The 16,118-nt window shown below is 33.6% G+C and overlaps 3 protein-coding genes across 3 annotated transcripts; all 3 read left to right on the forward strand.

Annotated features, from left to right (window-relative positions):
- The first annotated feature begins 5,045 nt into the window (after nt 1–5,045).
- On the forward strand, nt 5,046–10,681 carry LOC124912171 (EH domain-containing protein 2-like). The gene is made up of 16 exons (XM_047452733.1): nt 5,046–5,248; nt 5,344–5,423; nt 5,863–5,931; nt 6,040–6,097; nt 6,883–6,938; nt 7,028–7,064; nt 7,135–7,196; nt 7,846–7,962; nt 8,281–8,383; nt 8,474–8,523; nt 8,660–8,788; nt 8,911–9,162; nt 9,619–9,698; nt 9,880–10,009; nt 10,081–10,224; nt 10,323–10,681. Exons 1-16 carry the CDS (start codon nt 5,164–5,166, stop codon nt 10,506–10,508), a joined length of 1,638 nt encoding a protein of 545 aa, XP_047308689.1. The 5' UTR covers nt 5,046–5,163; the 3' UTR covers nt 10,509–10,681.
- A 274-nt stretch (nt 10,682–10,955) lies between these two features.
- On the forward strand, nt 10,956–11,870 carry LOC124912445 (mitochondrial pyruvate carrier 4-like). The gene is made up of 5 exons (XM_047453065.1): nt 10,956–11,061; nt 11,323–11,421; nt 11,497–11,549; nt 11,643–11,716; nt 11,798–11,870. The coding sequence occupies exons 1-5, from the start codon at nt 10,998–11,000 to the stop codon at nt 11,865–11,867; spliced, it is 360 nt and encodes a 119-aa protein (XP_047309021.1). The 5' UTR covers nt 10,956–10,997; the 3' UTR covers nt 11,868–11,870.
- A 735-nt stretch (nt 11,871–12,605) lies between these two features.
- On the forward strand, nt 12,606–15,788 carry LOC124911348 (fumarylacetoacetase-like). The gene is made up of 14 exons (XM_047451817.1): nt 12,606–12,879; nt 12,972–13,050; nt 13,159–13,217; nt 13,366–13,490; nt 13,592–13,666; nt 13,752–13,830; nt 14,002–14,101; nt 14,222–14,281; nt 14,362–14,432; nt 14,553–14,615; nt 14,842–14,906; nt 15,011–15,107; nt 15,186–15,311; nt 15,491–15,788. The coding sequence occupies exons 1-14, from the start codon at nt 12,649–12,651 to the stop codon at nt 15,557–15,559; spliced, it is 1,299 nt and encodes a 432-aa protein (XP_047307773.1). The 5' UTR covers nt 12,606–12,648; the 3' UTR covers nt 15,560–15,788.
- Nucleotides 15,789–16,118: the final 330 nt, after the last annotated feature.

The raw sequence follows: 16,118 nt of genomic DNA on the forward strand, positions 1-16,118 counted from the left end.
ATGTTAATGTATAATATTGTAATGTTTGAATGTAATTTGTTTTCTTTTTAATAAAAGTTACATGCCACTAATTAAGAAGTAACGTAAAATCTTTTAATTAGATAAGTCTCTTATTTATTCTCATGAAACCTTCTTTTTGTGTATGTATTTTTATTTTTTACTAAGGCCTCGTTTGATCTTTGGGTTATTGGGATAAAACCCAGGTTTTATTCCAAACCCTAACAATCCTATCACAACTCACATCAATCATTTTATTAATTAAAATATCAAAACTACCCTTTAGTTAAATTTAATATTATTTTTATTAATTACCTTAAATAAAAATTAAAACCCCATCTAAATCTAACTATAACATATTATTTATCATAACATTTAAATTTTAAATAATTCAAATAAATAAATAATTATACTAAAAAATAGAATTTATATATTTATCTAAAAAATTGATCGGATTGAGTTGAAGGAACTTAAAAGATCAAATGGATAATTGATAATGAGATCAAATGGAATCAGGAATTGATAATTGATTTGGGTTAGAGAGAATCTAAACTCTCTAACCTTTGATGATGTATCAGTAGAAATGAGATTTGAGAAGAGGGGAGAGGATAAGATAAAATAGAAATAATTAAATAATTAGAAGGGTAAAATTGGAAAAAAAAAAAAAAACCATAGATTTTTACTTAATTTGGTCAAACATGCGATTTTTTAGAAGAAACCCAGACATTACCCAGATAACCCAAAGATCAAATCGAGGCCTTAGTGATTGGATTGATCTAATTAAATTAAACTCCCAATAAATCACTAACAAAAATAAATAAGAGAGATGATACAGGAAACGAATATGGGGGAACGAAACCCTGAGCGAGTCTACCTGGCATGTCAAATAATAATTAATTTTGCTTTCTTTTTCCACGTAGGATAATCCCCTCATTTCAAACTCCTCTCATTTTCTCTCAATCATTCTCTCTCTTCAAACTATCCCCGCTCAAACTTCTCTCATTTCCGCTAAACAATCTTCTCTTCAACCTTCATTTCAATCTATATCCGCTAAAACTCACTTCCATTTCCGCTCAAACTCTAACCCTAAGTATCCGCTCAAACTCTAACCCTAAATTTCCGCTCAAACGGAATCCGCTCAAACAATGATAAAGAAGAACAATAAAACTTTAGGTAAAAGGAAAAGTTCAGATAGAGATAAAAGGTAAGTTATCGTTGTTGCACTATTTTCATTTACTGTGTCCCTTGTTCATTGTGGATCTATTGCAGCGTTAACTTTGTTGGGGTTAGAAATTAAAGATATGAAGATTTAGATGAATTTGAATCTAAACCATGGTTATTTTTATTCATGAAATTGGGATCTGCGCTTGTTTATTCTTCATTGAATCAGTTCTTTATTTTCTGGTATATGATTGACTGTCGATATCTGTAATGATTTAGGTTAGTGGTAGAAGGAAATGGAAAAGATAACAGAGGTATGAAAAAGTAAAGAAAAACTCACAGCCAATATATTATCAACCTCACTTTGTGTTCTCCAGTTTAAACAATCAAGCAGCTGTTATTACCACACTTGAGAGATAGAGACAAGGTATGCGCGAACCTGGTATTCACATAAAAGACAGATGAAGAGGAGATTTTATACTTCAGCAATATGACTACTCTCAAACGCGGCACCCTAAAGACAATTCAGAAAAATAGTTGGCTGAATGCAGGGATAATCGATGCTTGGGCTCATTAAATGAATATTTACGTCAAACACACTACAAAGCCAGGAGCACCTCGAAGTCGAGTTTTTTTCTCAACCATTCATAGTGTGAGTACTACACATGAACATTAAGTCTTTATATAATACTTTTTTTTTGTCTAACATAAAAGTTCTTCAACAGAGTGCAACAAACTTGTCACAAAAGGACTATAATACTGTATTACTAAAGGAATTGATGGAGTTTGAATTAATGTTTGGAGAACTTGAAAGGGCTGAACTTGTAAGTCTATTGTCTTGTGTTTAATACGCTATTGTACTGTGTTTTGTACTGTGTTGTCTAGTGTCTTACACTTTGTTGTCCCTTGTCTATACTATGTTAACTCTATTGTGTTGTGATATTTGGATACAGATTTTTCTACCCATAGGTTATGATTCTCATTTTTATCTGGTCGTTTACAATGCGAAGTCGAAGAAAATGAATATCATTGACAATAGGCCACTCCCGAAGGGTATAAATATAGGTTCAAAGTACGCAGTATTGAAGACTATTGGATGCAAGTTTTTGAACTTTGTTGCGGATATGAAGTTGAGCATTTTTGACACACTCTTTAAATGTATTGTGAGGCTATTGAAAATGACCTGGCAAGACGTAGGGAACTATAAGGATTGTGGAGTATTTTGTATGCTGCACATGGAGACATACAAGGGAGATCTGAAGTGGACTTGTGGCATAACCTGAGCAAATGCGAGCAAAAATATTCATTGTCTACGAATCCAATAACTATCGAAGATTCTACAATCCGATTCTAACATTTATCGAATGAACTTAAAATACAAGACCAGAAAGTTGTATGAAACCAAATTATCCGAAACATTAATGTAATGGTTTCATGTTAGTAGAATTAAAACACTTCCTTTTTGTGAACCATCAAGTTGTACTTAACGTTTTAATGTGAAGCAACAAGTTGTACTTACCATTTACTTGTTGTAGAAATATAACATTTATGTACTCAGGACAACATAATAATAAACACAAGACAACATAGTACAAAATACAGAACAACATGGTATAAGACATAGGACATCACCGTTATAAATATAGGACAACATAACAACATAGTATTGGTTTCTAGAACTGTTATAATTTTCGACACTAACGCTATTTTTAGAACCTGGTTTCTTATTTTCTTTCTAAATGTAAAGTAATGATGTATTAAATTTCATTCATAAAATAATGAATATAACATTTCTGTAATCGTTTTATCCAAAACAAAGTTATCTTTGGGAAACATATTATTAAGCAAAGTTATCTTCTAATATTGTCCCCACATGAATTATCTTTGGGAAACATATTATCAGATACATGATGTAATTGACCCAACAACAATGAAGTAAATGATAGTTGAGTCGAGACTGGATGGGTGGTGAAGTGTTGATTCCATTGCTCTTGCGTTGATATTGGAGAAGGATTACTTGTTGCGGTAGTATCCTAAAACAAAATGACAACGGAGTCTTAAAACATAGTGTAATATATATGACAACATAGTGTAATACATAGGACAACATAGTGTAATACATAGGACAACATAGTGTAATACATGGGACAACATGGTGTAATACACGGGACAACATGGTGTAATACACGGGACAACATGGTATTGGACATATGACGACATAATTGTTGACACTAACCTTATTTCTAGGAACTGGATTCTTCATTGCTTTCTCAATGGCAGACTGTTTCCGTTTTGTGGGTGGTCGCCCTCGAGCTCTTACCTTGACGGGCGAGTGGATAACTTTTTCGGTTGGTTCAGAATCCGTCGTACAATTTGGAGATATCTTAAACTTTTCCTTCATATCTTTCATCACTTCATCTAAAGCAGAACAATTAACTTGAGATTTGGATGCAAGTTGTTGAACCTCTAGCATGATGGGAGTTAGATAGTTGTTCCGATTTCTTTCAATTTCACACACATCCGAATCATAAATGTTGGTGAATATTTGGTAACCTCTCTTCAAGTCTTTACGCCAACGGTCCAATATATAATATGTAGACACCTGGTTCACTTTCATTCCATTCAAAACAGCCAATATATGCCTACAAAGCAGTCCAAAAATATTAAAAGTTTTACACAGGTTTTTGAAAACAACATAATATTAACAGTCTAACTACATAAACAACAAAAAGATATACATATTTATGTTCCTAGTTGTTAGTAGGTTATTTTCAGAAATAAACGACATCCCAACCTTGGTAATTTTGTCTTCGGTACATGGTGATGATGGTTCATCCATAGGGCTACATAAGACAAAAAAGAGAAATCAGCACAAAGAATAAATGACAACACATGAACAACATATTACAGTAATACATGACAACATATTGGATAAAATGCAAGAAGACATATTGGATAAAACGCATGAAAACGTAAAAAAAAATAGTTTAAAACACGGATCAACATATTACAATAACACAAATGACATCAGAATATTAATATTTCGAGCAACTTAAATATTTACACGGGACAACATAGTTTAAGACACGGGACATCATAGTTTAAGACACGGGACAACAAAGAACAAAACATAGGACAACACAAGCCAACAAAAATATTAACAGTTTTATATAGGTTCTTGAAAACAACAGAATATTAACAGTCTAGCTATATTAACAATCACCGGTTGTTGGTTCCTACACATAACAATCACAAAACAACAGAAAACATGAATCTCTTGAAACAAACAGAAGAACAATAAAACAAAGAAAAAAGTAAACTATGATGGTAGAGAAGATATACCATTAGAAAAAGAAACTAAACGGACAGTCGGATAGTGACGAAGACGAATCTAAACAAAACACAGATCTCCAGAAGTAGTGATCTATTCAAACGAACAAAAGAACAGTAAAAAGTGTCACGAAAAAGATGAAGACGAATCTAAAGAACAAAATGAGAAGAAGCTAAACGGAGAGGATGAAGACGAATCTAAAGAATGGAAGGAGAAGATGATAAACAACGTGTTGACGAGGGTGAAAAAAATGGAAGAATAAGAAGAATGAGGGTTTTGTTTGATAATGAGCGGTAAATGAGATTTTGCTAGAGAGAGAAGATGTAACTTTTTTATCTTTCCTCCGTGACATGCCAGGTGGCTTCGCTCAAAATTTCTTTCCCCCAATTCGTTCCCTATATCATTTCCCAACAAATAAATAAATAAACTATAAATAATTTACAGCAGCGCCTCATCATCATCATGAGTCATGATGACCTGACCTGACCACTCTTTTGAAATTCAATTCCTGGAATTATTATTATTTCGAAATAAGAGAAGCGGCGGCAAAGACTAAAAGAGCCCATTTTTTCATTCAACCGTCACCCACCACCCCCTTATCAATTTTCATCATAAATTCTCCTTCCTTCCTTCCTTCCTTCCTTCCTTGTTGTATTGCTTCTTCTTCTTCATCCATGGACTCTGTCTCTGATCCCATCAGTTCGTGTTCAAGCGAGCATCAGAAAATCTATCATCAATGGTTCAACGTCGCCGATTCTGGTCAGTTTCTTACCGCAATATTCCGCCATGAACACCTGCTTCTATCCCCCCCCTTATTCAGATAGAGAGTTTTTCCATATGCTTTTTGTTGATAGATGGAGACGGCCGGATCACTGGAAATGACGCCATCGATTTCTTTGCCACGTCCAAGTTATCCCGATCTGAACTCAAGCAGGTGACTATTTTACGTTCCTTCTCATGGCTCATGGCCACAAGAACAGAGATCATTGATATGTCTCGCAAATTTATTAACACTATACATTTCCTTCTTGTTTGTGAAATGTCTGCACTAATCAACTAAAATCTTATATAATCAATATCAGTTGTGTCTTCTTTCTATGCCAAAGGAAGCTAGCTGTATAGTGTTGTTGTTGTTGTTGTTATTGTTAATCAGACTCAAAGCTCTGAGTCTCCACCTTTTTATTTTTTTTTGCTAAGATTATCAATTAAGCCTGCTAACAAAGTGGATTTATTTTAATAAACTATAAACAAATTCACAACATATTAGAGTTAGAGCCAGCAGTGTAGGTCCGGGAAATCCGCAAAATATTCATGAGGCCTTGTTTGTTTTTTACTGGACCACTTAGAAGACTCTAGTACTATTCTTTTTACAGGTTTGGGCAATTGCAGATTCTAAAAAGCAAGGATTTCTTGGATTTAAAGAGTTCATCACAGCAATGCAGGTTGTGATTTCACTTCGCTTATCTATCTTTGCTAACTGTGTCGTTATCAATATTGACCTTTTGGCTGATTGCCTTATTACTTTGCCTTTTTCTAATCCTAATAAACAGGTGGTGTCTTTAGCACAAATGGGGCATGAATTAACTGCCCATCTCCTAAAAAAGAATGGTAAGTGGAATCCTTGAATTTCTTATATTTATTGGCACTTGAGTTGGAGATATGCATATATGTGAAGATGGATTTTGTCCTTAAAACATAGCGCATCTTATCTATTATTTTTGAGAATTATTATTTTTTAATTTCATAAGATTCTTTTGGGACAAATTATAAAACTTGCATGCATGTGTCTTGGACGCCAAAATTTCTATTCATAAAGGGTTCTGCAAAATTCAAATGTTATAGTTTTATACCCACTTTAAAAACAATTTGGACTGTTAAAAATACATCATAACAAAGTGTAATTTGTATGCATTGCCGCAATTTCTTGTAAGAGAAAATGAAAATTTCATTAATAATCATAAACGTAACGGCTATGATTGGAAAATAATCCAGTTAAATACAAGTCATCATGTGTAGTTTTGAATTCGAAGAAAAAAGAAGACATCAAGGGTCACAACAACTCACAGTGGTGCTCATATATGAAGAAGAGAAAAACAAATGACTTCCTAGTGCCGTAGTTGACTCCGGAATAGATAGATTCATTCTTTGATCTTGTTTGCATTAGGATAATATTAAGGGCCAGTAAATTACTAAAGTTGCTAAAGTGTATTATACTAAATATTTTATGTGTGAGAACCTTCTGGCTTATGCTAGTAAATAATTGTAAGCAACTCAATATGCTCCAGTTCTACGGTGATGAAGGAATGAGTTCCCATATAGTGACGATTTGAGTTTTTCTTTCTTTTTCTTGAGTGGTAATTGACATGTATTGATATTTCTCTTTTTACTTGCAGTTGATACAACGACTTTAGAACCTCCAATTATGGAAGGTCTGGATGATCTCATAGCCGTAAGTTTTCCCCAAATTTTGACGTGTCTTATTGATGCTGAAGTGTTTCTCTTACCAACATTATTATCCTTTTGGTTGCTCACTTGCAGAGAGGTAGGAAGATCCATCACATCACTAGGGGAAATGGTAAGTTATTTTTTATGGTTTTCTATCAGATAGTCTTTATTTAGCATCTGAATATTTTGATGATCTGCAGAAACTAATCATCAGCAATTACCAGCTTCAATTAATTCATTTTCATCCAGATCCAATAAGAAGGTACATATTTCGTGTACAAACAGCTTTCAAGCTTGGAAAGACGTTTAAAAAATGTTGCCTTTGAAGTTAAGCCAATGTTGATTCTAAGTTTGGTGTATCTTTCTACTCCATTTCCTTTTTAAGTGATTGCTATTTCATTAACCTTGAGGTCCACATTTAGTTGCATGATGCGTTTTTCTGATATTTGCTGAGTTTCTTAAGAAATCTTACCTACTTTTTGTTAAGTTGACCCAACACTCTATGTTTGGTTTGGGAGGATTTGGGATTAGAAATGGAACCGAGGGTCCAATTCTAAATCTTTTTTGTTTGATGACTTGAAGAAATAAATTGATACTAGAATTATAATTACAATGGAATTTAATGCATCTGATTTTCAAAGTTTCAATTCCATCATTCTAATATCGGAATTGAATTATAGTTCATTGCCAATTTCTTACAGAATTAGATTATAGTTTCAATTCTCATCCTACAAACATAGCCTAATGATTCTAAGGATTTTTCTTTTCAGAAAAATAAGATTTGAAGAGCTTGACCTCTGATTTGGGAATAAAATCTACAACCATGAGAACAAGCTTCAAGTATTTACAATTTATTTCAATTGTACAATGGTTCACCCCTAACAGTTTCTTCAATATTTCTTCTTGTCTAGCAGGAAACTCCTATGATAGTTACATCAGTGATTGATGGATTGAAGAGGCTATATAATGAGAAGCTTAAGCCTTTAGAAATTGCATACCAGTTCAATGATTTTGCTTCCCCATTAATGGTTAGTCAACCTAATACTCTTAGTTGTTACATAAACACTTCATAATTAGTTGCGTGTGCTTATGCAACGGATGAGACTACTTTGGCTTAATTGGATTTTAACTCCCTGTTTTTCTTTGATGCTTTCAGTTTCTTTTTTGTAATGAACACTTTTTGAGTTCCACTTTTTCCAATTTATAAAGAGTTGACCTCTTCTTTTTCAATTTAAAAATAAAATAAATTAGTTGTGTGTGCGTAATAGTTTTGGTAGATAATTTATCCCCCTGCCGTGGAAGTAAACTTGATCTTCATGTTTGGTCATTGATCTGATTCTTTCCAGACAAACAGCGACTTTGATGCTAAACCTATGGTTATGCTACTTGGACAATATTCAACTGGAAAAACTACATTTATAAAGCACTTGTTAAAATGCAGTTATCCAGGTTAGTACAACATGCCATAAATATATTAACAGTAACTTCTGTGTAGTCCAACTAAAGTTCATACTCTTGCAAATTCTTTTGTTCATTCAGGGTCTCACATTGGTCCAGAACCAACAACTGACAGATTCATAGTTGTCATGGTAGCGATCAAGCATTTACTCTTATGAGATATGTAGTTACTTGAAGCTAACCATGCATCTTATATTAAAACTGATGGTCACTCGGTTATGATATCCTTAATTTGTTGTTTAATGGTCATTTTTATTCTTGTACTAGTCTGGACCTGATGAAAGAAGCATACCTGGGAACACGATTGCCGTTCATGCAGAGATGCCCTTCACTAGTCTAACAACGTTTGGTGGGGCATTTTTGTCAAAATTCCAGTGTTCCCAAATGCCCCATCATGTAAGTTCTCTCATAAGAAAATCTCTATATTTTGTTAGCAATATCTTCTTCCTCCTTCACATGCTCAATGCACATCTCAAATTAATGCCAACACTTAGTTCCATCTCCGTAAATGCTTGTAGCTGCTAGAGAATATTACACTTGTAGACACACCAGGTGTTCTATCTGGAGAGAAGCAACGCACACAAAGAAGCTATGACTTCACGGGTGTTATATCATGGTTTGCAGAAAAATGTGATCTTATTCTCCTTTTATTTGATCCACATAAGCTTGATATCAGTGACGAGTTCAAGCGTGTCATTTCATCACTACGTGGCAATGATGACAAGATAAGAGTAGTGCTGAACAAAGCAGACCAAGTTGATACCCAACAAGTAAGGTTTTGTTAGTTATGTATATTAAATAAGCAACAGCTAGCCCGCCAAGTAGACCTCAAAGGTCAAATAAAAACAAAAGTAATATTATTATTTTGTCATGAAAATTATAAAATCTCAACCCCTTTATACAATTATGTTAAAGGTTTTTTTTTTTTTTTTTAATTTTTTTTTATACTTGAGTGTGCTTAATTAGTTGAACTATTCTTTTACAAAATTTAGCTGTTGGCTTAGTATTATATTATCTGTGTTTGTGGTTTTCTTTTGGTATTGGGCCTAAAGTTTGAGGGTTTATTATTTGATTATTTTCCAAAAGCTATCAACTCAAAGTATATATCTAGGAAAAGAAGAATCTTATAAATTTTAGTAGGGTTTATTATTTGATTATTTTTCAAAAGCTATCAATTACTCAATGTATATATATATATAAATTATTTTTTGTATTTGATATTTCAGTTGATGAGAGTTTATGGTGCCTTGATGTGGTCACTTGGAAAAGTTCTGAATACTCCAGAAGTTGTGCGTGTATACATTGGGTAAAAAAAATTCAAAGTTTTTCTTACTTTGTTTGTTGTTATTAATTATCGAGTGAGGTCTGTATTAATTTGGTAGTTAGTTAATTTTATTAGTAAAAGGGGTGGTTATAGAGTGAAACAATGGAAAGAATCTCTTGGTTGGTTCTCAAACTTATCTTGAGAGTTTGGACTATTTTTACAGGTCATTCAATAATGATGAGTCTGTCAATGAAGGTGTTGTTGGTTTCAGAGGGAAGGAGCTATTTGAGAAAGAGCAAGACGACCTTCTTGTAGATTTGATGGACATTCCAAAAAAAGCTTGTGATCGTCGTGTATGTATGCTGTATCTCAACTTTTTTGTGCAAATCGAAAGATTCGAACAAAGTTTTACTTTATATTTCAGATAAACGAATTTGTAAAGCGGGCCAGAGCTGCTAAGATACATGCTTACATAATTAGCCAACTGAAGAAAGAGATGCCAGCTGTCATGGGCAAATCCAAAGCTCAACAGCGTCTAATTGACAACCTTGAAGATGTTTTTGCAAAGGTAATTAAAAATATAATTTCTTATTCTTTCTTCTTCTAATTTTTCTGTCTGTCTGTCTGTCTGTCTAATTTGCAAAGGTTAAAAAAAAAAAAAAACAGGTCCAACGAGATAATCATTTAGCAGCAGGAGATTTTCCAGATGTGAATCATTTCAAAGAGATTTTAAACAACTATAACATTGATAAGTTTGAGAAACTGAAACCTAAGCTAATTCAAGCAGTAGATGACATGGTTGGGTATGACATCCCTAATCTCTTGAACAATTTCAGAAACCCCTACGGTTGAAAACGCTTTTACAATTGCATGTTTTTTTTTTTTTTTTTTTTTCTTTCTATAAGAATTGATGATGATGATGATGTAATATTTTATCTTTAGACGATTTGTTGAATCTCATAGTGAAACAATTATTTTGTCAAATTGGATGGTGGATGTGAGTATTATAAATGAAAGGTGTTATGAAGAGCATGGTTTATTAAATTGTTGTGTATAGCTAAATGACTTAATATTCTTTCACGTTTGAGTTTGAGCGAAACCTGGTTAGTGAGTTTGGCTGAAGAAAACGTGCTTGACTGACCCCTGGCAATTGGACGGAGTAATAAATAAGGCGGTAAAAGAGAAAGACAAAAGTGTGGGACTCAGAGAATACGTTTGACATACGTTACTAATTATTAATTAGATATATGAGAAAGATGGATAGATAGATAGATAGTCTTAATTCTTAAATATATATATATATAGAGAGAGAGAGAGAGAGGGAGAGAGAAGATCAAATCCATGGCGGCGACGGCATCGAAGAAACTGAAAGCGTTGATGAACCACCCAGCAGGCCCTAAAACAAGTACTTGTTGTTGTTGTTGTTCATAATAATTATATTCATTTAATTCTTCTAATTAATTATACATGATTTGTAATTTGGTGAGCAAGCGAAGCGAGGTGTATAAATGGTTTTCATCCAATTTTGGATCATCATCCTCGTACTGAGTGACTGGTCCCTCCAAATCCAATCTATAATAAAAAGAATAAGAGTGGAGCTAGAAAGATGATTTGATTTGATTTGATTAAGAATGAATAGATTTGATTATTATAATTAATGGTGCAGTTCATTTCTGGGCACCAATGTTTAAGTGGGGGATTAGCATCGCAAATATTGCAGACTTTAAAAAACCAGCAGAGGAGGTTTCTTATCCTCAGCAAGCAGGTATAATTAAATTAAATTAATTAATTAATTTAGCTAGTTCTTCTTAATTAATTAAGCTGTTAAGTGTGTGTGTAGCTGTTACACTGAGTGGGATAATCTTTTCACGCTACAGCACTGTCATAATTCCGGTGAGTTGGATGGATGGATGCAATAAATAATAATCGAATTAATTGAAGATTATTTAATAAATAAGAATGAATGAATTGAATTGAATTGAATAGAAAAACTGGAACCTTGTTGGCGTGAACATGACAATGGCTGCAACAGGCATCTATCAGCTTACGCGTAAAGTCCGGTCAGTATATATATATATATATCTTTATTTATTTATTTTGATGGATGCTAGCTAACTAACTTCATTTCTTATAATTATTAGGCATGACTATTTTTCCAAGGAGGAGGAGGAAGAAGAAGAAGAAGCTGTATCTGCTTTGGCCAAGGAATAACAACAACAAGAAAGAAGAATTAAGAACTGCTTCCAGCCAGCCAGCCAGCCAGGGAATAACAAGACAATTAATTAATTAATTAATTAATTAAGAAGAAAGTTAAGCTAGCTATAGCTATAGCTATACAAGCTTGTAGTTGTAATAATAATTAATTACTTATAAGTTGACTGCTATGCTTCCATTAATTAGTCTCTCACTCTCGCTCGGTCGGCTGGCCCCTTATATATATATATAAATTGATATTTATGATCACAAGTCATTTGTTAATAATTATTTTGTGTTAATTTGAGATTAAATTGATATTCCCCACCAGCAGAGCAGCAGCAGCAGAAGAACATTCATGAATGAATATATTCAAAAGAGGATGCAGTTTCAAATTGAAATATATCCTCTTTATATTTATTGAATGAATGAATGATAGGTATAACTAACTAATCGTGTAGATAGGAAGGAAGAGGAACCACTCAATATTTTCACCTACCACGTGGACACACACATACACACGCTCCCATCTGATTCTCATCTCAATCTCAGAAAAAATAAAAGAAGAAAAAAAAAGTATCTAATAGTAGTACTATATAGTTAGTATATATGATGAGACACTTTCGTCCTACCTTGTTTGGTTGGTTGTTGACTACTTACTACTTACATAGATACATACTTACTTAATAAGAAGATTTCCCTAGGAGTGAGATTAATTAAATATCATTCGATCGATCGATCTACGATCTACGATCTACTATCAGTGAGTGAGTGAGTCTAAGAAAGAAGGAAGGAAGGAATGAAGAATATGGGCGGCGGCGATCTCAAGTCTTTCGTCCAAGTTCACCCTGACTCCCATTTTCCTATTCAAAACCTACCCTTCGGCGTTTTTAAGCCCCAATCTTCTTCTTCTTCTTCCAACCCTAGACCCGCCGTTGCCATTGGCGACTTCGTATTGGACCTCTCCGTCATTTCTTCTGCCGGCCTCTTCAATGGCCCTCTTCTCACAAACTCAGACTGCTTCAATCAGGTCCTTTCTTTCTTTCTTTCTTTCTTTCACAACTTGTCATTCTTTTTGTTATTAATAATAATATATTATTATTATTTGCTTCTTCGTTCCAGCCTAACCTCAACAAGTTGTTGTCTATGGGACGTCCAGCATGGAGAGAAGCTCGGGATACAATTCAAAACCTTTTATCCTGTAAGCATATATATATATATATATAATCATCTTCTTGACTTGGATGATGATGATGATATATAATAATAATAATAATCAGTTTCTTCTGATTTCTTCATTTACTGTCAGCAACAGAGCCAACATTACGTGATAATGCAATCTTGAAGAAGGAAGCACTTGTTCCCATGGTAAAAATAAACCAGCCTACATTTTTTGTTATTTCTCTCTAGTAACAGCAACAGCAATAGCAATAGCAATAGCAATAGTAATAGTAATAGTAATAGTAATAGTAATATAGTTAGTTAGTTGTTACTCTTTTTGTTCTTAATCCTTCAGGACAAGGTACAAATGCTTCTTCCAACTGCAATTGGGGACTATACAGATTTCTTTTCATCTATGCATCATGCCAAAAATTGTGGCACCATCTTCCGTGGACCAGAAAACCCAATTCCAGCTAACTGGTGATTTTTCTTTTATATCTTACACAAGTCTCCTTTTTGTCTTCATTTACTATTCATTCATTCATTCCACTATATATGTATGTTATTCCTTCAATTTCTAGGTTCCACCTTCCTATTGCATATCATGGAAGAGCCTCTTCAATTGTTATATCTGGTACTGATATTGTAAGACCAAGGTGAGAAAACTATTATTAGATTTGGATTGTTTATGATTTCAAAGACTATAATATAAAATTGTTAATTATTCCTATCTTTCTTCAGAGGACAAGCCTATCCAAGTGGTAGTAATTCTCCACCTTATTTTGGACCGTCGTTAAAGCTGGATTTTGAGCTGGAAATGGTAAGTTGTTGTAGACGGCATTAAAGCTGAGAAAATAATCAGTTTCAGTGTCTACTTAACACTTGTTCCTTAAAAAAAAGAAATGCATTTTGTTGTTTGTCATTCATTATGATGATTGATGATTGTTGTTGGCTACTTTTTTTCTTTGTATGTATGTATGTATGTATGTAGGGTGCTGTAGTTGGACCAGGAAATGAGTTAGGTAATCCCATAGATGTCAATGAGGCTGCAGATCATATATTTGGACTGGTTTTGATGAATGACTGGAGTGGTATGTATTATAACAAGACTGCAAACTAATTCATCCTTAAATCACAACATTAGTTTCTATATATATATATATATAGGAGCTCCATCTACTCATTTGGGTATATATGATCATGCTACACAGCTAGAGATATTCAAGCATGGGAATATGTCCCACTTGGCCCTTTTCTTGGGAAAAGTTTTGGTATGCAATTGTTTCTACCAATTATATGACGTTTTATCATCATCCTGTATGCATAAAATTTATCTTGGAGCATTAATTAGGTACGACAATATCTCCATGGATTGTTACCTTGGAGGCCCTTGAACACTTTTCTTGTGACGCCCCTGAACAGGTTCTTCTTACGTTTAAGAATATAATACTTAGGCATGAAATCAGTTCATTTCATTTTGTTGTTTGCAATGCTTCATTTGTGTAAGATTTTAATCATCGATCATGCATGTGATTTTTACAGATCCCTCAACCTTTGCCATATCTGGCTGAAAAGATTTCCAAGAACTATGACATTTCATTGGAGGTTGGTAATAACTAATAATAATATGCATGGTGCTTGAATAATATATTTTTATATATTTTATTTTGTTATCCCATGATTTTTGCATTCAATACTTTTTTACATGTTGGATATATTTATCCTTTACGAGTGTTGCATTCAAATATCATATGCATTCAAGAAGATGGATCAGAAGAAGTCTAATTCTTTGTTTAAAAGGCTTAAGTAAAAAAGTGCTATGTCACTGAAGGTGCGGATCAAACCAGCTGGGCAAGAGGAGTCTCATGTGGTTACAAGAAGCAACTTGAAGCACCTGTAAGGGTTACCTATTACTAGTTGCAATAATAAATGTTTTTTAGCAATTAGGTAATGGAGTGAATAGACAGGTTGTATATTATCTCGTGTGTGGATGCGTGCAGATATTGGACTCTGAGTCAACAGGTAGCCCACCATACGATTAACGGTTGCAACTTGAGGCCCGGAGATCTCCTTGGCACTGGGACAATCAGTGGACCTGTATGTGACTGAAACAAAAATAAAAACTATCTCTGTATGGATCATTTCATTCATTCATGATGTGAATTATATAATTAGGATCCAGAATCTATGGGATGTTTGCTGGAGTTAACATGGAACGGGCAGAAGCAACTGTGTTTGGGAGGAACTGAACGCAAGTTCTTGGAAGATGGAGATGAAGTCATTTTCACTGGATGTTGCAAGGTGAGGACTACTTACTTACTTGTTCATCGTATCATTCATTCATGTAAGGATTTTATTAGAAAAAAAAAACCATTCATTCATGTAAGGGTTGGATTAAAAAAACAATTAAATAAAAAATAGTAATAATAATAGGTTTAGGGATTATTATAGCATGTGGAATTTAATCATGTGGCATGCAGGGGAATGGATACAATGTGGGCTTCGGGACATGCTCAGGGAAGATTCATCCCTCCACCAAATTAACCTAGGTAGGTACCTGCTGCTGCTGCTGGGAGTCATATGTGGGTTTTTCTTTATTGTGGTGTGTAAAAATAAAAGTTAATGCAAATATACTCAACTCTAGCTAGAGTAATATTTGGTATGTTGTTGATGTATTATTATTGCACGACTCTAAAACATTTTACAAAGATAAATAAATGTTGGTTTTTAATTTTGGAAGGAAGTTCAAATAAGCAAAGGAAGGTTATTAATCAATTGTAGATGGGGGTTGTTGGTTCATGATCATCTACATGAATCCAGATGATAGATGAATAATAAGAATTGAATGATGGGGTCCTGCCTGGCTGACAATAATCATAGACTAAAGTAAAAGATAATATTTATTATATTTTTTAGTCTTCAGAATTACAATTTACAACCACCCCAAGTATGGCCACTCTCAAGTTTCTTATATAAATAAAAGCATATCATGCAATTTTATTTGAATGTTTATGACACGTTCAAAACGAACGATTACAGATTAAATCGAACTCGTGACCTTTTAGTTTAAAAGCATATTATGATTTGATTCCTAAAACAAAACAAAAA

The sequence above is a fragment of the Impatiens glandulifera genome, chromosome 8 (assembly GCF_907164915.1).
Source record: "Impatiens glandulifera chromosome 8, dImpGla2.1, whole genome shotgun sequence".
Classification (NCBI taxonomy): Eukaryota; Viridiplantae; Streptophyta; class Magnoliopsida; order Ericales; family Balsaminaceae; genus Impatiens; species Impatiens glandulifera.

Coding starts and splice junctions, on each gene's coding strand:
- LOC124912171 (XM_047452733.1), top strand. CDS start 5,164: ATGGACTCTGTCTCTGATCCCATCAGTTCGTGTTCAAGCGAGCATCAG. Junction 5,424..5,862: donor CCCGATCTGAACTCAAGCAG/GTGACTATTTTA, acceptor TTCTTTTTACAG/GTTTGGGCAATTGCAGATTC. Junction 8,384..8,473: donor GTTAAAATGCAGTTATCCAG/GTTAGTACAACA, acceptor TTGTTCATTCAG/GGTCTCACATTGGTCCAGAA.
- LOC124912445 (XM_047453065.1), top strand. CDS start 10,998: ATGGCGGCGACGGCATCGAAGAAACTGAAAGCGTTGATGAACCACCCA. Junction 11,422..11,496: donor TTCTTATCCTCAGCAAGCAG/GTATAATTAAAT, acceptor GTGTGTGTGTAG/CTGTTACACTGAGTGGGATA. Junction 11,717..11,797: donor CAGCTTACGCGTAAAGTCCG/GTCAGTATATAT, acceptor TATAATTATTAG/GCATGACTATTTTTCCAAGG.
- LOC124911348 (XM_047451817.1), top strand. CDS start 12,649: ATGAAGAATATGGGCGGCGGCGATCTCAAGTCTTTCGTCCAAGTTCAC. Junction 13,218..13,365: donor AGGAAGCACTTGTTCCCATG/GTAAAAATAAAC, acceptor TTAATCCTTCAG/GACAAGGTACAAATGCTTCT. Junction 13,491..13,591: donor AACCCAATTCCAGCTAACTG/GTGATTTTTCTT, acceptor TTCAATTTCTAG/GTTCCACCTTCCTATTGCAT.